General features: G+C 49.0%; 1 protein-coding gene across 1 annotated transcript in view; it reads left to right on the top strand.

The window, feature by feature from the left end:
- The window catches only part of Fgd5 (FYVE, RhoGEF and PH domain containing 5), a 108,051-nt gene that overhangs the window by 25,971 nt on the left and 58,716 nt on the right, over nt 1–23,364 (top strand). The window contains exon 3 of the mRNA XM_027428890.2: nt 20,720–20,849. Within this exon, the coding sequence (XP_027284691.1) occupies nt 20,720–20,849 (130 nt within the window). The remainder of the gene's footprint in view (nt 1–20,719; nt 20,850–23,364) is intronic.

Genomic DNA, 23,364 nt, shown 5'->3' with positions numbered 1-23,364 from the left:
TTACACAGTGGAGTGTTTGGCCGTGTGGCCCTAAGGGTCATGCTGAGTCTTGGATGGCACACTTTCTTCCAGTTGCTGCAGCTTACCATACCTTTAATGGCTTAAAACAACATTCATTTCCCTCTCTGGGTTCTGTGGCTGAGAAACCCTGTGGCTTAGCTGGGTTCACTGCATAGGGTCTCTCACTGGACTAGTGTCAAGGTGTCAGTGAGCAGAGCATGGATTCTGGGATTACAGATGTGAGCCACCGTGTCAGGCAAGTTCTCAATTTTAAAGAACCTGTGTGGTTGGTCTGGCCTATCCAACTGTGTGGGCACCAGGGGAGCCTCTACTGCCATACCGCTGAGGCCAAAGATTCCCACCCAGCCTCAGCGGAAAATACAATGGCCTCCCTGCATCAAGACTCATCTGAATCCTATTATTCAAGTCATGGAGACCAGGCCCAGGTGAGGTGCTGGGCCTAATTCCTGTCTCCCAAAGGGAGTGATGGCCAGTCACTGATGTTTTAGTCCAAACAAAGAGAATGTAGAAGACAGTGTGGTCAGATGGTCCAGAGTATAGTCAGACTTTTACCTGAGATTCCCAATCCTTCATCCCACCCCAAAGAGTGGGGAACAGCCTCCCATGCACCTAGCCCTGCTTTACCTCTGCAATCAGTGTTAGCTGTAAGCAAACTGCTTGCAGGCTGTCCTGTCCTGGGACAGTATGGCAGGATGCTCTGTGTCAGATGGCCCTAACTTCATTGATACACAGCAGAAAGAATGCAGGCAAAGGGGAATTGGATGTTTGATTTGAAGAGGCTTTGTTGCACCAAGGAGGCCTGGCTTTCCAGTACCTCCCCTCCTGCTCAATGCTGGAGTGGGAAGCACAGACCTCAGGGATATTCTATGTTACTTCCTAGCTGGCAGCCAGAAGAATTCATCATTCTGAATCTTGGTTTCTTTGGTGAGGAAATGACCATGTGACTGTGGAACTTGAGGGCACCCAATGAGGACCAGATGCAACAGTCATGGAGGAGAGGGCATCTTTGGACCCAATATTGCTTACTATTAGTGGCTATGGCTTGAGCCCTGAGATATCATCTATGGGTCCTAGGAGGCTGGTTGCCATGAGGACAGGTCCTCCTCTGGAGCATCCTGTGGCAATCTGATTAACGTCAAGACATGGTGGAGTGGGCATAGCCCAGGACCACGGTTGAGATAGTCCAGTAGGGGTGAGGCACTAAGCCAGCCCATTTGGTGCAGAAAACATTTTAAATGCTTTATAATAGGTCACGTGTAGGCTGGCAAGATGTCTCAGTAGGTAAAGGCATTTGTGTGTAAGCCTGATGCCCAAAGTTTAATCCCAGATCCTATAAGGTAGGTGGAGGACTCCCAGAGTTGTGCTCTGACCTCTGTATGTCCATACGTATGCCATGGAGCTCACACCATGGAGGTGTGCACCCTACTTCTTAGGTATATACATCCTTCCCCCCTTTTTTTTCTAGACACTAATGGAGGCATACTGGATATTCTTTCTGGAGCTGACTCTGTCACTATAGAACTCACTCTTCAATAAGCCACATATCTCTGCCCTGTTCTTTTTAGAGACTGCATAGAATCTAGCATCTCCTTAACTACTCATGGCTATCTACTTGTTTCCAGGCTCACACTGCCCTAAAACACCTCAGTTAAAGTTTTCCAACATATTTGTACACACAAGTATGTTTGGATTGGGATTGGTGGTTACTAGGGGAAGCTGGGACACAGATCACAAGTCCTGCCTGGGCTACAGAGTGAGTTAAGCCTGAGCTACAGAGTGGGCATTGCCTCAGAACTTTAAATGAAACAAATAAAAAAAAACTCTGAAGGGACTGAGGAGGTAATGTCTCAGTGATGGGTGTTTTACCTAGCATTTTTGAATCACAGGATTCCGCCCCCAATATCAAACAAAGTGTATTTGGAGATGAACATGAAAAGCAGCTACACCCACCATGTGTTCTTGGAGACAGTGATACACGGGACATTGAACATGGACCTAATAGCTGTGCCGTGCATCCAAGGTCTTCACTTGTTTATCTCACCAGTGTTAGTGAACACTCTACAGCTGCCGTTCTTGCTTGTCAGCTTGACACATCTGGGAAGAGGGAAGCTTAGCTGAAAAATCATCCCCAACAGATTTGACTATGGGTATGTCTATGTGACATTTTGTTGATTGCTAATTGAAGGACAAGGGCCTAGCCCACTGGGCTGTCTAAGGAAGTGCACTGAGCAGAAGCAGGAAACAGGCCAGTAAGCAGCTCTTCTCCATGGCCCTGTTTCAGTTCCTGCCTCCAGGATTGGATTCCTTCCTTGACTTCCCTCAATGATAAAATAAAATAAACCCTTTTCCCCCCAGATTGTTTTTGGCCTGAGTGTTTTATCACAGCAACAGAAAGGCAAACTAGGAAACTTCTTGAGTTAGCAAACATTCTGCAGAGACTGGCTGTGGTGTGTTTTGCAGATGGATCAGTAGTAGGTAACTGCACAAGTCAGTGATACACATGTTTCTTCCAGTAAAGGGCCCCACTTATGCTGGTGCTCCCTAAAATTCTAATGGAGCTGAAAGGTTTCCTCTCTGGTTATATCATAGCTGTCCTAACATGTCCTTCCTGTGTCTGAGGCCATGCGGATGTAAACAGTGCATACTGCTGCCCAGAGCACAACGCTTAGAGTGGTATCTGTAGCTACCTCCTGGTTTGTATGTTTTCTGGACTGTTAGAGTGCAAATTCTACAAGTTGGCTATGACACAGTACTATGACAACCAGCGTAGCCTCAGGTAAACACTGAGCAGTGCATTTCCTAGAACTCATGCATGCATTTTAGTGACTCTTTGCCAAGTTCAGCTTAGCACCAGGTTTTCTCACATCTCATGTCTTCATATAGATGTGGTTTTGCTATTCTTCAGAGCGCTCAAGTGAGCCTCTGCCTGTCCTGGCTTGGGCCTGTCTCCACAATCGAGATGGAGGGCTGAAGATGACCCATGTTGGGGCCTCCTGGGAGGGGAACTTTGCTACACGGAGATCATTCATAAGCAGAAAGACAGGGTGGGCCGTGGTGGCTCATGACTTTAATTCCATCACTGGAGAGGCAGAGGCAAGTGGGTCTCTGTGTGTTCAAGGCCAGCCTGGTCTACAAAGCAAGTTCTAGATTAGACAGGGCTACATATTAAGACCATGTGTCCCCACCCACCAAAAAAGAAAAAGAAATGAAAGAAAAAGAAGAAAAAGATGATGGCGACAGGAGAATTGTCACTGTGAGGCACTACCATGTGTGTGCCAGATGGCCAGTCTCCATTTCTGGGCTGCCTCTGTTGCCGCAGGGTTGGCGTGTGCTTAAGGATGCCAAGGCTGCTGGATTAAACCCTGCCCTGCCTTGGCTTATGTGTAATTGTGGGAGACTGGTGTGCAGAGATGGACTGTGTGAATAATTCATAATTTAGAGGCACAGAAAGGATGGAAGAAGGAGATAAGCAGGCTTAGTTAAGGAGCGAGCTTTCTTAAAGATAAGATTTCAGAAAGATAGGAGAAAAGTCACATCAAAGGACATGGCTAGAACTGTCCTTCCCCCTTATCTATAAAGGGCACTCGTGGGGAAGAGTTCTGAGAGCATTCCCTGTCCTGGGCCAGTATGATGAAGGGCCCCCTCTTCCCACATGCTCGTGCCTAATGTGGGGGTTAGAGGTTCTCTGCCTGGTCCTCTAGGGTGCCAGGCTCCAGCGCATGCTTTCTGCAGCCCTCCTTGGAAGAGCACCAATGATACTGAAAGCCAGATGTTTGGCTCAGGCCTCTGCTCAGCAGGGTGCTCAGCTGAGAGCAAGTGTGGGGCAGGCTTTTGTCTAGTGTTGTCTCTGCTCCAGCTGCAGCTTTGTGGGACCTAGGGGACTGTAGCTACACACTCGAGGGTAACAAGCCAGGTTGTCCTCAGAGCAACTCATGGTATTCCCAGCTAGGCCTTCCACCCCTGTGGGAAGGCCCCAGAACTCAGGATGGCATCCCCAGCCTTGACTACTTGACCCCTGCAGGGACAGCAGTCCTGGACTAGAATGGCTTTCCTGGGGGACAGGAATGTGTGAGCATGGCCCTGTCCTGTCCCAGAAACAGAAACAAGCTTGAAGGTAGAGGCTTTAGCTGCTATACTGCCCCTCAAACCTGTGAGAACATACACTCCCTTCCTAAGCTACTCTTCCACGGAGGGGGCGGAGGCAGGGGCTCTAGAGCCACCCTGAAGGCTTTCCTCACTCGTCCATTCTTCAGCCTCTCTGCACCCCTCAGTCTCTCAGAACCAGTCAGTGGACCTCATCTCACTCCTTCGCACCCTGAGCATCTACATCAAGACTATACTTTGAACCTAGAGCCTGGGTTCTCTTCTATGTGTCCCACACTTCCCAAAATGCACAGTAGGCCCATAGCTTTGCAAGCTCTACTATCCTCCTTGGTCTGTGGCAGTGGGTATATTCTCATGCCACCATTCCCTGCTAGACCATAAACTCCTCAGACAGAGATTTGCCTTCTCTCCTTTAGACTGTCAGGTTCCTTGCCTGTTGAACACTGTATTGAAGGCAAAGATGAGGCAGGGGGTGGGTGGACAATGGGTGTCAGAGCCAGATCCCTCCATCCACAGGGCCCTGGGCTGATTGCTCCAGCAATGCCCTGGGTCTACTTCCTCCCCACTGTGCATACAGAAAACAGGGCACTGTGTGTACATATTTGTTATATTTATCGAACAAAGCTTCATGCTCCTTCTTAATTTGAAAATCCCGAGAGTTGAATACTTGGTACCTCTTCAAGAATGAGAGTCTAAATTGGTGACTTTCCTTCTTGGGTTTCACAGCTCACTTGATTGTTTTTCTTATTGTTTTAGTTTGTGGCTCTGGTTGAAGGGAGGTGGTCTTTGTGCCAAACCTATCCCAGAACTTGGCAGCAGCAGAACCCCATAAATAGTGAGCTGAACTGCACTGTGCACAGCAGCATGGTGCCTGGGTCCCCACAGCTTAGAGAGCATCCTCTCTGTGCATTCATGGGGGTTTCCCTGGCAGACCTGCCATACTGAGCCCAGGCACCCACAGTGCTGTGCTCTTTGCTTATGAACATTGAAACAGAATATCTGAATATCCCCATTCTAGATGACCTCCTGGGGGGTGCTGAGTTACCCCACTGCCAACTGTCCTCTGCTTGGGGCTCTGCAGCAGGCCTGACCTGCAGAACATCAACCACCAGCCATGCAGCCCTGTTTGCTGGGAAGCCAGGCTCTGGTCCTTCTGCCATTCCCTAAAGTAACAGTCTGATGAGCAGAGGAAACGGAAACCCAGAAGTGGATCTATCCCTATCTACATGTGTGCAAAAGACATTCTAACTTTCTTTCTGTCTTCACAGCAGCCCCTGACAGACAGGCAGAGAGACTGGGGCCCAGAAAAGAGATGTAGGTTGCCCAGTTCAGGGAGCAGGATTTGAACCTAGTCCCCTGGTCTGTTCAGGTATAGCACTCCTTAATTCTTAATATGTCTTTGAAAAAAAATCTATCAAAGATACTCGTTTCCAGACCCTGCCATGAACACTGGCTCCCTGGATCTGGTGTGTGACTCAGAAATCTGTATCTGTAATAGACCTTCTCAATTTTCTCTGTCACTCCCCTGCTGCAGGTAGCTTCCTTAAGTAGATTCAAAGACATGTCATTCAATGCATCCTGATCGCTCACTCCAAGAATCTGGGACCCAGTTGGAGATAGGAGGGAAGCAGCCTGGGCGCTTGGGTGACATTCCTGAATCTATGGAGGCTCCCCTTGGAAACAGCTAGAAGGTGCATGCTGTTGTTAGGCAAGCAGGATTTATGGCTTTGTCTATAGTTTACAGGCTGTGTAACTTGGAGCTGATAGCTTCCTGTCTGTGTATGTGTGTTTTCTCATCTGTGAAAGGAAAACTCTCAGGGAGCAGGGTTGGCAGTATGTACGAGGAGCTAGCACAGTGCTTGAGTGACACAGAGACCCAGATTGTCCCCAGAAGGCTGTGTGTGTGCTGGTCTCTGTCTCTTGGGAGTTCTTGACTGAGGACTGTGGTCTGGCCAGTTGCCATAGCCTGTGACCCACATCTCATAACCTCCTTAGCTGAAGCAAGGATGTCCTCCTTAGTTGCTGAGTGACAACAGAACAAATGTCCTCAGTCCAGGTTTTCTGGGGCATGGTAGATACCAGAAAAGTCCTTGCTTCTTCCAGAATGGCCTGGAGCTTCCAGGTTTTTTTGTTTGTTTTGTTTTTTCTTCCTTTCCTGTCCCTCAGAGACCCTATTAAGAATTCCCCTGCCTCCCCACCCAATCCCTTGCCCCTTCCATTGGAAGACTGTAAAGGCAGAAGGACTGTGTCCTGTGGAGGGGCTGGATTACAGGCAAAGTTTGGTCCAGCTACACTCTGCTAGATATGCCTTCCTTTCCACCCTCTGCTCCAGGGGTTTGAATGGAGAGCAGGAAATGGTTCTCCTGGAGACTGAGTGCAGCATGCACTGCTGGACCCGGGGCTCAGCTTGCTGGATGTTTCACCTCCAAACAAACCAGTACTTCAGCGTGGCAGGGATTAACCCTTGTTCTCCACACACAGGACAGCTGTGTCATTGTAATTTTATCCAGTAGTTCCTCTTCCATCCCAAAAGGTTCTAGAAGTTTCTTCATACCAGGAAGTTTAGGAAGAGGTGAACAGGTTGATAGAAGAGATTCTACTAACTGCAGCTGGGGTTTATCAGGACAGAGGCTCAGAGGCTAGGGTTGGGGGTGCCTGAAGGCAGGCTTTTACCAGAAAGCCTGGTAAAAGGTTTTGGTCCCATGGTGTCACTCAGGGCAGAGTGCAGAGCTGTGCTGTGGTCCAGTTGACAGCTGGAAATCTGCCTTAGGACATCTCCTGTTCAGATCCCAGATTTCTGAGTGAGGGTGTCTGAGCTTGGAGAGGATGCAGCAAGCCTGGGGCTGAGGGTTCCGCAGACAGAAGACAGATGCGGGATAAGGCATATCTCAGGAAGTGGCAGCCCACTGGGCAGAAGGGGAATATGGGTTGAAGCAGATCTGGGGAAGTGGTGTCCAGAGGGTAAAAGAGAGTGTGAGATGGGGCAGGGCTTGAGGTGAGAACCCAGGGCCACCATCCCTTTGTTTATGTTCAGACACCTTTCTGTCAGAGAAGCTCTCCAGATTCATGCTTTGGGCTCGTTCATACAGCTTTCTCTTGAGTCATTCACTAGGACTGAAATGGTTTCCTTAGATGGACCTGGGTGTGTGGTGTGATCTTCAGAGCGAGGAGGAGAATGTTTCACGTGGGATTTGGGGTCCTCTGAGTTGGGTGGAAAGATGGGGCCAGGCAGTGGGGAGGGGCAGGGCTCTTGGGTTCTGTTTTTCAGCTCATTGCCTTTCTTCTAGCTCTTTCTTTCATCACCAGCCAGAGTGCTCTCTATGGGATGGGTGGTTTCCCCAGCCTTGCATTGTCATGGTCTGTCCTGGGTGTGTGGGGCAAGGATCCTGCCAGCTGGCACATTGACTGAATTTTCAGAACCCATATTTCAAAGTAATTACTGACCAAGAAAGCAGACTTAGCCACACAGCTCATAACCACTTCCAGATGCCCAGCCTTGGGAGCCCAGGAATGCTCCCAGGACTCCTTTGGGTATAGGGAGAGTGGCCCAACATGTCCTCTGCGAGGTTAGTCTGGGTGCCATCCTGGGTGCTGTCCAGGGTGCTCTGGGGCTCAGGCAGAGAAGAGGAGTTATCCATCACAGGGGGCAGCCTCTGGCTGGTCTGCGTCCTGGTTTAGTTTATGCTGGCCTCTGTGGCTCATCTCTCTCCTTGTTGGGGACGATAGTGCCTGTAGTGTATTCCAGCCGGGAGAATCAGCAGAAATGCCATGTATGACGGTGCTCGAAAGTTACAAAGTACCATGCAGTTCTAGACTGTAAAGAAATCCTGTTTGGCTGTTTGACTGTAAAGAATCCTGCACTTAGGGTCTAAGAGAAGTCAAAGGGGAGCAGACTTAAGAGAACTACTTCAAATCCATATCGTGTCATTGCTGACACAGAAATCAGCTCATGTGCAACCCACAGAGTCACAAGGAGTAATGACACCCAGCAGGTGAGTTGGTGGCCAGGACTAGAGCCTAGAAGCTCTCTGGACCCTGTATTTACAGGGTACTCAAGAGGACTCAGGCTGTGCAGGGACGGCAAGGCTGGTGGTTGGTTTGAGGATTCTGGCTGTGCCTACACACCAGCACATAGACCTGAGCTTTCTCCCAGCTTGCCTGCACGGTTCCCATTAGCTCCTGGAATAGCAAGGCAGGGCAGGGACTCCAGGCTCCAGGCTCCAGGCTCCAGGCTCCAGGCTCCAGGCTCCAGGCTCCAGGCTCCAGGAGGCTCCATTAGGAGTAGAAGCAAAGAAACAGTAGGGAAATGTAGTTGTCCAAGGTCACTGGGTGAGTACAGCAAAGAGCCTCCCAGCCTAACACAGTCCATGAGCTTCTCTGAGGTTAGAGGTCCATCCCCAGATAGATGAATCCCTAGAGGAAGATGGCCTGGAGACCTGAGTCTGTGATGGACGGAGCTCCCACTTAACACTTAAAATCTGGAATTCTAGTGATCACCAAGCCCTTGACTAACTCCTCACTGTGACCCAGTAAGCAAGGCAGGCAAGTGCTGACACCTCCAAGGTAGAGAAGCTTGCCCAAGATCACATGCGTAGAACATGGTAGAAACCAGGCTTTGGACACCCAGTTGGGCTGTCCCCCACTGCGGTCTAAGCTGTTGCTGTCCCCTGTCAGAACTCACAGCTGCAGGCAGTGTACATACAACACCGGAGCATAGAGCTGGGCGGTATTGGTCTGGATCCCTGGATAGGCCTGGGATGAGGAGTGGCCATCTGGAGCCCCAGCCAGCCATTGTGTGCTGGGCTCTGTCAGGCAGCTGGGTGTAGCCCCAGGGCTGCCAGGCTGGTCCCAAGGGAGGAAGTGTCAGTGTTTACAGGAAATGCAGGGCAAGGCCTGGGAGGTGGAGGAGGGGTAGGTAGCCAGCCACCCTGAGCTCTGGAGGTACATTTGGGCCCTGCTGGGGCCCAGGGTGGGGTGCCCCTCTTCCACCTCAAGGACAAGACTTTTTATTGTTCTGGGAGTAAAAAGTCCACCTCACAAACAGCCCAGCCCCTTTCCCACACCTCTTGCTTCCAAGAGGACAGCGCCCTAGTTTTTCAGAGAGCACCCATCTCTCACTCCCATGGTGGACCCTCCTGGGAGCAATGATCTGCCGTCTGTGTGCCTGGTGTTGTGCCTTGCCCTCCTCGCCTGTTTAGGGGGCATCAAGGCAAGGCCAGCTCTGTGTAACCCCAGCACCTGAGGGGTGAGGTTGGCTTCATGCCCCAGAAGTTCCTTAAGATGGGTGTGAATGTAGAAACTTTCTTTAAAAACAAACAAACAAAACCCAGAAAACCTAAAGCAGGCCCGGGGGCTGTTACACACAGGCTTTCCTAAAACCCCATGTAAATGCCACAATGCCTTAGCTGCTTGGACATACCCAGTGTCATGATGCTGGGAATGGAAGTCAGAACAGTGTGCTCGCCTAAGTATGCAGGAAACCCTGGGTTAGATCCCTAACAATGCATAAATTGGGCATGATAACAAAGTCCTGTAATCCTAGCATTGGGGAGGTGGAGGCAGAAGGATCAGAAATTCAATGCCATCCTTAGCCACATAGCAAGTTTAAGACCGGCCTGAGCAATATGATATCCTCTCTAAAATCAAAAGTAATGTTAAAGGAGAGAAAAGCAAGCATCACGTTTGAAGGCCAGACACTCCGTTCATGCCCCTCTTCTTTCCTGAACCCACGACTCTGTGCCCCACCTGGACTTCAGCCAACCTCCAACCTGTTCCCTTTGTGGCTGCTCTCCAGGTTTCCAGACTCAGAGTGCTAGAACTTGATAGCGTTACCATGGAAACCAAGGCTGCCTTTTAGGGTTCTTAGTCTTGTTAATAAAAGAATTTAGAAATAGATTCAAAAGGAAGCCCAAGGATAATTTTACCAGAGTTTAAGAGGAAAAGGACAGTACAGGTGATGTGGAGATCCTGCAGCTTCCAAAGAGATGGAGACGTCACGTCATTCAAGGTAGACATGGGACAGTAGTAAACAGTATGTTAAAAAAAAAAAAAAGGAAAAAACACTCCTATCAGTGAAGTGGTCTGAGGAGGGAGCTCCCCCCCCCACCGGAAGTATGGTCTTTTAATACCCCCCACTTCCCTTCCAGTTTATATTTTGTGGACTTGGTTTTGCACATGCTGTGTTCCTCAGAAGATGCCAGAGTAAGGAAGGGCATCCAGTCTTCGTCTGCAAATTACCCCTTCCACATCCTAATCTTGATTTGTTTTTGGTTGGTTAGTTGGTTTGGTTTGGGTTTTTGTTGGTGGTGTTTGCTCTTTTTTGTTGTTGTTCCTATCCCCCTGTCACAGGGTCCAGAATCTAACAGGATCAGTGTCCAGGACAAATCCTCCTACAGAGGCAGGGGGCTGAGTTGCACACCGTCTCCCACTCCCTCCCTCACACTCATCAGCATCTCATCCCAGCTAGACTGGGTGCTCTCCTTTCTATGCCTTTAGTTTCCTTCCTCAGAAATGTCCTCCTTCTCTGATTAAGCTGTGTTTCTATTGGGCATAGCATCCCCCTAGTCATTCCTGGACCCAAGTATTGGGGGAGGTGTGGGGAGTGAGGGGGTGCTTCCCTGGGCTGAGACTTCACTTTGCTGTCTGCTTTCCAGGAGGCTGTGAGTACAGGGCACAGCTTTTTGGCCTATACATCCCCAGCGGTGGGTGCAGGAGTATCTGGGGGCACAGTGCAGGAAGCTGTGTGTTGCCATGAGTTGGTTAAAGCTAACAGGTATCTATGGAGCATCTGGTGGGAACGGGGGACTGTGGGATTTGAACACTTGGCACTAGCAAGACAGATTTCAGAGCCCTGTGAGAAGGAAGGCTGGAAGAACCTAAGAATGCACTGTATTAGGGGTACCGTGGAACTCAGGCCTGCTGAGAGGAGTAGAATTTGGCTGATTGGGGAGGGGTGGTTGGTAGGTTTAAAGTTTTTGCCATGTGGTGGGTTACTGTAAAGAAAGGGATAGATAACTAAAAACATAAACTAACCTGCAACACCTGGTTCCATGAGCTGGGCAGTGCCTAAGTTAATCAGTATAATCTAGTTAAGGAGGGCTACCTGGAGGAGGTGGTGAGCTAGACTTGGTGTATGGGAGGAGTTGGGTCAGCAAACAGTTCCCAAGGTCTGGTCCCCATACTCAGGGACAGAACAGTAAGTCTTTCGGACAAGAGCTTGTGCCCTGCTGAAGTCACTTTACCAGCTGGGCCTGAGTCTCAACATATTCAGACTTGTAGGGTCAGTGTGATGGACCGATGTCTCTGCTCAGCTGCCACACTACAGCCTACAGCCACGTGTGACTTTTGTGTTCGTGCATGTCAGACCCATGCCCAGGTAGCCACCTTCTTTGTGCCAGTTGTTTTGTGGATGCTGTGCACCCTGGCACCTCCTGGGTTGTCATATCTTGCAGGATGGGCAATCTGCCTAGGGCATCTTCTCTTGTCCAAGACAGAAGAGGCAACGATTGGCCACGAGAAGGGATGTGGGTCTGACTGCAAGTCATCTGCTCCACTTATATCTGAGAGGTAGCTAGCGGGGCACTGGTACAGTGCATCAGGGGGGCTGGCATGGAGCAGCCAGGGCATATGAGTGCCCTGAACAGAGCCTTAGCTTCCCCAGCCAAGAGTGGCAACTAGATGCCAGATGGGAGGGTTCTGATGAGGGTAGGGTTTTGAGAGGGGAGGGTTCTAAAAAGGAAATCCCTGAGAGGGAAGGAGGGCTCTAAGGAAGTCTCTGAAGCCATGGCCTCCCTTGAGATCCAGCTCACCCTCTCATGACCTCTTTTCATCTGAAACATTTTTATACAACTCTGACTATATAGGCATATTTAAAAGATGTGCAAATCAAATACCAATGTTAAATCATATAGGAATTTATTTTTGAAGATTCTTTGATATATATGTAATTTTATCATTTATCATTACATTTATTAAAGATGAGCACCTATATACAAGATGAGATGTTGTACTTGTTTATTTTTACGTAAGGTTTTAATCTTGGCTGCCTGGCACAGGTCACCTGGCACCAGGAAGTACTCAGAATGCAGTTTTTCCCTGTCCCAGACTGCTGCTGGCTTTATTGACAGGCTGTGATGATGGAGGATGTCCTTCCGTATGCCGTGACTATGTGTTTCTCTTATCAGTTGATGGATAAAGCTGTTTCAGCCAATGGCCAGGTGGAATACACCTAGGCAGGAATTCCAAAGATAGAGAGAAGGAAGGTGGGGTCAGAGAGATACCATGTAGCCACTGGGGAAGCAAGATACCAGGGCATCACCAGTAAGCTACAACCACATGGTGATACACAGATTAATAGAAATGAGTTAATTTCTAAGAGAGAGCTAGCCAGTAAGAAGCCTAAGCCATTGGCCAAACAATTATAACCAACATTTTAAGCCTCAGAGTGGTTATTTCATAAGCAGCTGCGGGGACCCGGTGGGCAGAGAGAAACCAGTCCATTGGGACTGGTGGGACAAAGAAAATTCTCCTGCCTACATCTGGCGCCCAATGTGGGGCACGTAACTAAAGCCACAAAAAAAAAAGGAGAAGCTTAAAAGGGGCTTCTAGATTCACAAAAAAATAAATAAATAAATAAGAAAGAAAGAAAGTACAGCTTCTTAGTAGCTGTAATTTTTCAGAAAGGCTCTGTTTGCTGGTGGCAATAAGATGTGCAACTCCTGTAAGATATGGCTTCTTCCTACTGCAGCATTAGGGCTTGAGCAGAGACATTTCCAGGCCACGCAGCACACTGCGTGGCAGATTTAGCTTTTACTCAGACAAAAAAGGTTTATGGGCAGTGTGCTGCACACTGCTTCCCAGGGCTGGCGGTGAACGTACCTCTGCCATGATGGAAGGCCATGAGAGGTGGAGACAGCATCCATGGCTACTGCTTACCATTAAAAAAAAAAAAAAAAAAAAAAAACGCTCCTGGTCAAAAAAGGATTACAGATACACAATAGGACAGATTCAGATGGAAAAGACCTCTAAACGGGCCACAGTATGTTTAAAAGATGTACATAGGCTTGGGAGAGAGAGAAAAAGGGGTAGAAACAGTCATAGATTAAAGGAGTAATTTAAGATAATAAGGTCCTTAAAAAAGAAATAGAGTAATATAAGCCGTGTAAAGGTAGAAAATACACAGTCTGGATTATGTATATTATTGTGTTTTCTTTTAATTTTTGACTGCAGAAAGACGAATGATTCTGGGGGCTGCTAAGCTAAACCAATACATATATCTTAACGATATCTTGACTTCAAAATTTGAGTCTAAGAATATGTTGCTTTGGAAAAGAGGTTGTGCTTTTGTTTCCACGGACGATCAGAACCTGTGGATTCCTTCCATGTTAATGTGATTTGATGAAACAAGACCCCATGAAAGGTCTCTGTGAACCCTAGAAATATTTTTCCCAACAAACAACAGAAAGCAGTTTGGAGAAAATTACACCCAAATTCCCAAAATATTTCTTTTTATGTAAAGAGGGGTTGCTTATAAATGGTTAATGGTTACAGTCAATCTCTTTCTAAAAAAAGGGGGGGATATAATGTAGAAATAAATACTTTACATTAGTATGGATTTTGGTTAATTGATGAAAATTTAAGGTCAATTTTGTTTATGTATATCGTTACTCTTGTTTGAGGTATTGTGTTTATGCAACTCATTTAAAATGTAATGTATAATTAAAAATACAGATTAATAGTCATCTATAATAGTCAAAAATTAGTTAGTTTTTCTAGATATATGAGATATATTTCAGGTGGATAGGTATTCTTTAAAACCTTTCAATGACCCCAGAAGGATATAATATTACCTAAGTAAACAGGAAGTGCATTGTAAGCAACTTTCAAAACTCTAGAATTGACAGAGACATCTTGTTGTCTAAATGGTCACCCAAAGTCCTTTTGTAACGTTGGGGGAGCCATCTTCAGCCTATAGTCCCATAGTATCTGACAGACTTTTCAATGAAGTAGGAAATTTGAAGATCTATTCTGTCTTGTACTGGCAAAGTTCATCAGTTGCTTTTTTCTGTGTCCTGTGGAATGTCTGACAGTTTCCTTTGTGAAGTCGGAACCCTAATGGAATGTGTTGTGGGGAGGGGGTGGACTTTCTGGCCTCCACAGTGACCCAGTAGCCACCCCTCTCCTGACTCCTAGAGGCTTCAGATGCGCTGTGCAGTCTCAGGCCACAGTATCCTCCCCTGCTGCCAGAGCAAGAGGAATAGCTCACACCCTTCCTGCTTCTTTGTGGTTGGGTTATTCTAAAATGATGGACTAGTATGTCTGTATTTCCTTCTGCTTTAGGCCAGGCCAGTGGCGAAAGTTGGGCAGAACAGCAGGACCTCCTGGCTTCCAGTTTGAGCACCTGGGAGGCAAATCCATACCAGGTGTTCCCCTGCCTCTGTATCTGGTCCATATCAGGTGTCCCCTGCCTCTGTATCTGGTCCATACTAGGTGTTCCCCTGTCTCTGTATCTGGTCCATACCAGGTGTTCCCTGCCTCTGTATCTGGTCCACACCAGGTGTTCCCTGCCTCTGTATCTGAAGTCTAGAGAGGTGAGTAGGCTCTTGGGAAAGCAGCAATTTATCCATGGAGATGTAGCTGACTATCTGGCTCTCCACAGAAGCAGCACTCCTCAAGAGCCCCAGCAGAAGCAATGGGAGCCTCTTGGATGGTGCCCAGTTCATGACACCTCCCAGTGTGTGTCTTGCTCCATGCCTGGCTGAGGGGCTGGAGGAGTCAGGTCAGTTAACTGGAAGAGGACAGTCACCAAACACAAGTCTGCTGGGCACCTGCCATGGGAGACATCGAAAGACATCACACACCCCTGATTCCTTTCTTAATGGTTCAGGTGACTGTTATAGAAACATGCAGCTACAGTTGCAAAATCTGACAGAACACCATAGGAGAAATGTCCTGTTATCTTACAGTTGAGGAGACAAGGGCCCAGAGAGGGTGAGCAGCCCCCATGATGTCACCTAGAAAGCTGGCAGCAAAGGGTGGGAGGAAGTGGAGGACTAGAAGCCAGTGTTAAGAGCTCTGTCTGCCTGATGGTTCATCCTGGCCTTCTGTTCACCCTGAATCAGAATAAAATAGACTTTTCTCTGAGCCATTCATGTCTGCGGTTCCCTGCTGCCAATACTCATACAAACCCTGGGGTCAGAGTATCATTACCATCCCCATTTTACAGACTAGGAAACTGAGACAGACTTAGTATCTTTCCTGGGGTCCTTGAACTGGTAAGTGGCAGAATCAGGTCTGGCATGTGCTGTGACCTTCACCTTGGGCATTTAGTTCCAATGGGGAGGAGAAGAGTCTGCTTCGAGATGCTTTCATTCTGCAGGATGGGCCTTAACAGGTGCTGCTGATGCTGAGATCACTGTGGCTGGCTGCATCTCTATGGATAAATACTGTCTCCCACTGAGCTAGCCTATAGGCCAGGCTCAGGTACCAACAGTACGGCCATTTCTAAGGATCTGAAATGGAAGCCCCATTCTACTGCCCACAACAGGAACCTGAGCTAAATGTGTCTGTCCTTCTCATCACTGGAACAAAATACCTGAGTGAATCTCCTTTCATAGAAAAAGTTTGTTTTCGCTCACAGCTTTGGAGCTTTCAGTCCATCATCAGTTGGGCCCATTGAGTTGGGCCTGTGGTGGAACTTCCATATACATGATGGAAGTGTATGGCGGAACCAAGCTGCTCCCTTCACAGCCAGGACAGAAGGGGAGTGGGAAGGAGAGGAAGAGGGTGCCAGGGTCCCATTATCCCCTTCAAGGGCACATCCCATCCCCATTAGGGTAACTCCATTCCACCTGGACTCTTCTCTTCAAAGTCCCAGCACCAACAGCAGTGATGGCTCACACCTTTAATCTCAGCACTCGAGAGGCAGAGGCAGGAGGATCTCTGTGAGTTCGAGGCCAGCCTGGTCTACAGAGTGAGTTCCAGGACAGCCAGGACTACACAAAGAAACCCTGTCTCAAAAATAAAAAAAAAAGTTCCAGCACCTTCTAGTAGCACCATCCTAGGAGCCCTAGGCCTCTGCGGACACTTATCTGATGGAAGCAGAGGCTGTTGTTTGCCCATACTGAAGCCCAAGGTATGACTGGATCAACAAGCTCACAGCTCTGGCTTGTGGATTGTTCTAGAATGTTACCTCTTTAGATCAGTCTGTCATTTTATGAGTTCTATAGAGCTTTAAAACATTTTATGTCACTAGACTTCGAGCCTCATCAGTTATCTAAAAATAAACTTTAATGGCCACAGTCATGGTTGCCACCCCCTTTGGCCAAAAGAGGCTGGAGGATTTGGATGGGGTAACAGAAGCTAAGCTGGGCCCAAGGGTCAGAAAATTCCTGGAAAATCCCTTTAAAGTGAAAGACCAACCATGATAAGCGTTTTCTGGATGGAGAGGAACCTGGAAATTTATGTAAAACCATAAGAAGATAGTCCTTTGGTCCCTTAAGAATTTGTAACATGGAGTTACCTCATGCCTGGCATGTCCCACATGTATACGTACAGCTTTGAGAAAACACACACAGTTGCTTCAGAACTGGTACACCAGCACTCCAGAAGCTTTAGTAACAACAGTGCATCCCAGAGACATTCCAGATTATGGTCTGTCTATTTGTTTTGTTTTTCACTTTTTTATTTTACAAATTTATTTGGTCTGTCTATTTGATGGACTATTATTTAGCCATGCAAAAGAATGAAGTGTTGATACCTACGATAGTGTGAGTGAAGCCTCAACACACCACACTGAGTGAAAAAAGAAGACCAAAGTCCTTATATTGGGGATCTGGTTGACAGAGGTTTAAAATAGAGAAAGTAGGCTAGAGGTTGCCAGGACCTCTTGCGCACGGTTAAAGGACATGGGGGTGATGGAAATTTCATTTCACTAGATGTGGTGGCAGGTGAGTAGCCCTCTGAGCACTCTAAAAAGCACTGAGTCGTGCTTGGTGCAAGGATAAAATTCATGGTCTGTGAGTCACGGCTCACAAGAGCTTTCCTAAGTGGAAAACAATCCCTCCAACCCCCAGTGCTGTATTGGAGGAGATGTCACAGGTCAGGGAGCAAGACAGCTTGTTTTTACTTACCGAGAAATGGAAACCAAGTTCTCTAAAAAGCCACTCCTTGGAGCCCTTTCTGGGAAATGTTACAAGGCTATCTACCCCTTGGCTGACCCTGGGCGTAGGGGGTGTTCTCCCCAGGAGGAACAGAGCCTAGTTCTCTGCAGATGGGAGGTATGATTGGCCTGGCATGTTCTGTCCACCCTTCACCTCCATTATACAGATGTGGAAACTGAGGCCCAGCATGGCAGCCACGAAATTGAATGTGCCCTGGCTTGATGGTGAGCCCATCTCCAAAGCTCTTTCCACCTCATCAGATATTCTCCACACTTTGTCCCACTCAGAGCAGTGGGAGGTGACAGATCTCAGTGGCTTGTTTGAGGGGGTGGGACACAAAAGAATTACTTATAGAAGAGGCCACGTGGGCAGGCCCTAGATGGATTGTCTACATGCCAAGAAAGTGCTATCCTCTGTGGGGGGACAGTAAGGAAGGAATAGTAAGGGGAGACAGAAAAGGGAGACATGGACAGACAGACAGGGACAGGGGATGGAAAATGGTCAGAAATGAAGGTCAAATGTTTGGAAATCCCAGTTTTGTCCCCCTCCCTCTGTTCTGTCCTCTCCTTGGCTCTCCCAGCTGTTCCACTAATTGCAATCATCACATTTGCTAGCTGTCTTCATCTCAATTTTTCCAGCCTGCAGAGTACTCTGCCTCAGCCCCCTCCCCTCCCTGACAGGCTGGCCTCAGTCACGCTTGTCCAGCTCCAGCTGGGGTGGACTTTGGGCTCAAGCTCACACAGGCAGTTCCCAAGAGGGAATGCTCTCTGATAAGTTACGAGGCCCCTTAGACTGTGTTGTTGGAGATGGAAGTTAATGGTCAGAGTTGGACAGCATGAGGCCCAGAGGAGACATGTCTTTTTACGACTCCAGGCTGCTGGAAAGGCCCCGGGCTCATTTGGCGGGTCAATTAAGGTAACAGCTCTGGGCAGCTTGTCATGCTCTCTAAGCCTAAAATGACAGAGAGGAAGGATACAGCTTGGAAGTTAGAAGCTGGCTCTTCACAGACTAGAAAGGACTCCTCTCGTGCTATAAACCCGCCATCTTTTCTCCCTGGTGCTCCTATGAGACCCAGTAGTGCCTATGGACCCCAGCTTGCCAGACTACAAACAAGTCGTGTGCATTGGCCAGCTTTCTGTCACTGTAATCAAACACCTCAAGGGAGGAAAGGATAACTGTGGCTCATGGTTTCAGTCTGTCATGGAGGGGAGGGTGTCATGTAACAGCTCATGGTGGCTCAGAATTCCCCAGGCTGGTAGCAGCATCCTCCTGTGTCCCCCCAGGCCTCCAGGATCCGTGATGGTACTGCCCACATCCATGGTGGTTCTAGTTCTTTGCTGATCCTCTCTGGAAGGCTTCAGACACAACCAACAGTGTATGCTGCAAATTTCCTAGGCCCTTCTGAACCCAATCCATCAGACAATGAGGCTGATCTCACCTTGAGTGACTCACCCAAAATCTCAGGGAGACACCCCTCTTCCTGATTCGTGGGTTCCAGTCACTGAACTTGACCTGACCACCTGACCTTCATACGCCGTTCCACCCAACATTGAGTTACTATAGAGATGGGGGCCACCTAGAGAGCAGAGAGGTGCCAGCTAATGGGGGGATGGGCCTGCAGCAGTTACTTTATTTTAATGGGCTAGGCTGATCAAGGCATCCATCTGCAGCTGCCAGGCTGTGGGGATGGCATCTTAACATTTGTGAGTGTCACCACCACTCTGCTGAGGACTTTGTGCAGTTTCTTCATCAGTCCTCAGAACACCCTGAACCCCTACATCGCCTCCTACCCAATTTATTGATGAAATTAGAAAAACAGACAAGATACAGAGGGAGTGACTTGCTTGAAGTGATAGAGCCAGGGTTGCAGGCAAGCTGTCAGGTGTTCATTCCACATCCCTTCTCATGTGTTACCATGTCCCTGTGGGTGTGTGCTCATGTATGTATATATGCATGTGTGTGGAGGCCAGAACTCAACAAGGGTGTCTTCCTCTCTTTTATTTTTCTACATAGGGTCTCACTGTGTAGCCTTCGATGTCCTGGAACTTGTTATGTAGACCAGGATGGTCTTCAATTCAAAAGATCCACCTGCCCCTGCTTCCTGAGTGCTGTGTCTAAGGTACACACCACCACCTTGGCCCCTGGGTCTTCCTCTATTGCTCTCTATTTTAGTTTTTTTCAACACAGATTCTTTCAGTAGACATGAAACGTGTCTACTTGGCCAGGCTGGCTGGCCAGTGAGCACCAGAGGTTGCCTATATTTGCCACCACCCCATCTTTCCGGTGCTGGGTTGTAGATGCATGCCGCTGTGCCCAGCGGGGGACCGGAGCTCAGGCCTTCATGCTTTCATGGCAGGCACGTTATCCATTGCCCCAGGCATCCAGTCCTGGCCACTGTCTTAGTCAGCACGATCATGAGGGACAGGCTGAGCTGTGGGAGCCAGTCTAGACAATGTCAGAACACTTACAAAGAGTGTTCAGCAAAGGGCCGTATGACCAGAGTGGATTTCAAGGACCCTCTCACTAATGGGTGAAAAACAGATGGGTGGACAGTGAGGATGGAATCAGATGTCACAGACCTTGGGGCAGGAGGTGGTGTGGCCCACAGATGATGTGATGGAGGCACTCGTGGACTCAGGAACCTATGGAGAGGTGAATGTGGGAGGGACTTGGTGCCTGTGTAGCTGGCTCGAAACTTTCCCTTCTTCCCCAGTATGTCCTACAAAAGGTCCACCCTTGCCCTATTCTCCTTGATGAGAGTCCAGAAGCTCAGCTGACCACTCCTGTTGATGACCAGTGGTCCTGGGCAGGCATAACATGCTCCTGCTAGGCAACCATAGCCATTTCTCTAAGAGGAAGTGCCCCAGACTGCCTGCCACCTACTTGAGGGACAGATACAAATGGTTACATATTTTCCCAGATGGCTCTGGAAGGCCAGACCTGGTCTCAGCCACATTGTTGTGTGTGCTTTCTTACGCCACTGTCACCCACACTACCACAGCAGACAGGATGACAAATGCAGAGAGACTCCAACAGACAACAGACCTGGTCTGGAATATATTTTCCTATGCCATAGCAGGAAGGTCAGAGCTTGAGGCAAGAGATGCTGTCTGCTCACAAAAAGAAGAGGCCCACATCCAGTATTTTGAAATGAAAAACAGAAAGTCTGAGCTGTTGGGAGGAAGCCTTGGTTTAGCTTGGGCTAAATTGTTTTGGTCTTCCCTGATGTCTTAGCCTGCTTGGACCTGACAGGGACCTGGGGTTGTCTTTGGCAGCGCATGTAAAGGAACCAGGGCCACAGAGAGCCTAGCTTGTCTGATGTACTGAAAGGGAGTTGCTGTGGCCAGGGTGGGGAAGGGAATGTGCACTGCTCATAGGGGGCTTGTGAAATGGGCCGGACAAGCAACTCTAACCCTCTCCCTTGCTCTGCTTAGCGCCTACACTGAGCCCTACAAGGTCTGTCCCATCTCAGCGGCTCCCAGAGAGGACCTCACATCGGATGAAGAACAAGGAAGCTCAGAGGAGGAGGACGGTGCTTCAAGAGACCCCAGCCTCACACACAAGGTAGGCCACCCTCAGGTGAGGGACTGGGGAAAGGTTTGGGGGCAGAGATGTGGAAGTGGGGAGAATTCGAAAGACCACTCCCCATACCCCAACACTCCTCCACCCCCACATCCCCACCCTCCCACCCCCCTGCTGTAGCCACCTCTCAGTCACCAGGCAGAGGCTGGAAACACTTCCTGTGTCTGGAGAAGTTTGGGGCCTCCCAAAGTCTTTGTGAGTGATACAGAGTGGAGCTGCATGCTCCGAGTCACAGACCCAAATTCTAGTGTGTCTGGGCCTCGGTTTCCTCATCTGTGAGGTAGGAATCAGGAGAACAGGGAGAGTGCTGTCAACTGAAAACAGAGTCTAGGGCACTCGCTGGTTTTGCCTCCCTGAGTAGCAAGCCTTTGGCAGGAGGAGGTGATTGAGACGCTGTTTGGAAGGGACACAGAGTGACCCCGTCCTGGTGAAGACCCGAGCTACTCATGACTTAGCACATCAGTGTAGATGGAAGCAAAGGCACTTTCCATGGGGTGCTTCCAGTGGCTGCACTGCCCCTCACTGCCACACTTCAACCTTCCCAGACCCCCTAGGAACCAGGCGGTTCCGCCTTGGACTTGGATGTCTGCAGGAGCCATGATTGGCTGACCCCCTTTCCTGTGTCTGTCTCCCCTTTCTCCCCACCATCCCCTCTGAATGCTGTTCACAGTCTCCCAGTGGCCAGAGAAGGTGGTGCTATGGAAGCTGGGCTCTCACCAAGCTTCTGGAAAGTGAAATGTCTTTCATTTTGTACCCAGACTTTGGCTTTAAAAAAAAAAAATCCACTTGTGTCTCTGAACAGTTTCCCTGAAGTTACCAACCAAACTGTAGGAGCCCCAAGAAGGAGTTTATCCATACTGTCTCACTGTCATGACTCTTCCTGCCCTGCCTGCCTGTCCTGCCTGCCCCTACCATGCCTGCCCTTGTCATGCCTGCCTTTGCCCTGTCTCCTTCTGCCCTGCTGCTTTTGCTAAATCCCTCCTGCTTTTCCTTCCATCACCCTGGCCCTCAACAGGCCCTCCCAGCCCCTCCTGTCCTTTCTAGTTCCCCTCCTGCTCCTTCCCTGCTTCTGTCTATTCCTCCTGCTGCTGAGCTGCAGTGTAGACCTGGAGGAGACTCATAACTGGCACTGCCAACTCCCTCCCTGCTTTACAGTTGAAGACAGGCTCAGAGTGAACAAGCCACTGGCCCAAGGTCACCCTGCTGGTAGTTGAAGGGCTTGGGGACCCAAACAGAAGTCTGACTGGTTAGTATCTTTCTCTCTCCACACCTTCTTCTCTCTGAAAGAATCCCCAAGTCAGGCTTTTGGCTTTCCTAGGCATCTCTGGTATTGTGGGGATCCGAAGCAGAAAGAGACCAATGGTAGGGATTTGGAACTGGTGGCTGTCACTCAGGCTACTTGCTGCCCCTCCTCTAGCTGTGCCACCTTGGCGCATCAATTTCCCAATCTCTAAAATGGGAATGTTTCTGGGGCTATAGAAGGGTCCCCCAAACAGATATAAGAATGTGTCCACAGACCGTGGTGGGGACAGGGGTGCAGTTGTCGTCTGAATCCAAGGAACAAGGAGGAAGGAGGTACACAGAGGGAAGAATAGGGAAGAGAGGTACAGGAGAAGAGACAGGGTGGAAAATAGGAAGACAGAGGGGCTGTCCTGCTTGGGACCACTGTGAAGCAGTGAAGTCCCAAGGCCCTAGGCATTCATGGGCACTTGGAGGCAGGAAGCAGGTTAACATGTGACCAAGAGTTGGTTCAAACCCAGCACTGCCACTTGCCAGCTAAATGACAGACAACTTCTTAACTGCTGTCCCTTGGTTTCCTGTCCATGAACTTGAACTAACTAACCACTGTGGCTGCTACAGTGTGAGTACACAGGCGGGGCTGGTTAGAACACAGAGGTCAGAGCTCAGGAGTGTGACACTGTGGATCAGGACAGTTAAGACAGTGACAGTTGCCAAGGTCAAGTGACCCCCAGCTGATCTGGCTGGGGTTATACCAGATAGAGCCAATGGGCAGCCGAGGCCGGGCCGAGTCAGCCAGGAGCATCCTGTTGTTCTGAGAACCGAAGGGCTGGGCTCTTTCAGAAGCCCTCTTCCCTCTGCAGAGCCTCCTCATCTGCGAGCATACAGGCCTTCGGCTGCTGTGGTTTGTGAGGCTTACGAGATAGACCAGAGTGGAAATCACCTTTAAAACCAAGCTTTCCTGGGTTGGCAAAATGGCCCAGTGGATAATTTTCCCATCAGACTGTTCGATCCTTGGTTCTCATGTTAATGCAGTGGCAAGCATCTGTAACCCCAGTATCAGGGCCAGGGAGGCAGACAGGTGAATACTTGAAGCTCACTAGCCTGAAAGCCTGGTCAAATCAGTGAGCTCCAGGTTCAGTGAGAGAGTCTGTCTCAAAAAACAAGATGGAGAGTGACCAAGGAAAATACACAGGTTTGACTTCTGACCTCTACTTACAAGTACTCGCATGCAATATGCATGCACCCATAGAGAACA

This window comes from Cricetulus griseus, chromosome 8, assembly GCF_003668045.3.
Source record: "Cricetulus griseus strain 17A/GY chromosome 8, alternate assembly CriGri-PICRH-1.0, whole genome shotgun sequence".
NCBI classification, from domain to species: Eukaryota; Metazoa; Chordata; class Mammalia; order Rodentia; family Cricetidae; genus Cricetulus; species Cricetulus griseus.
This window is presented reverse-complemented; position numbering and strand designations above follow the sequence as displayed.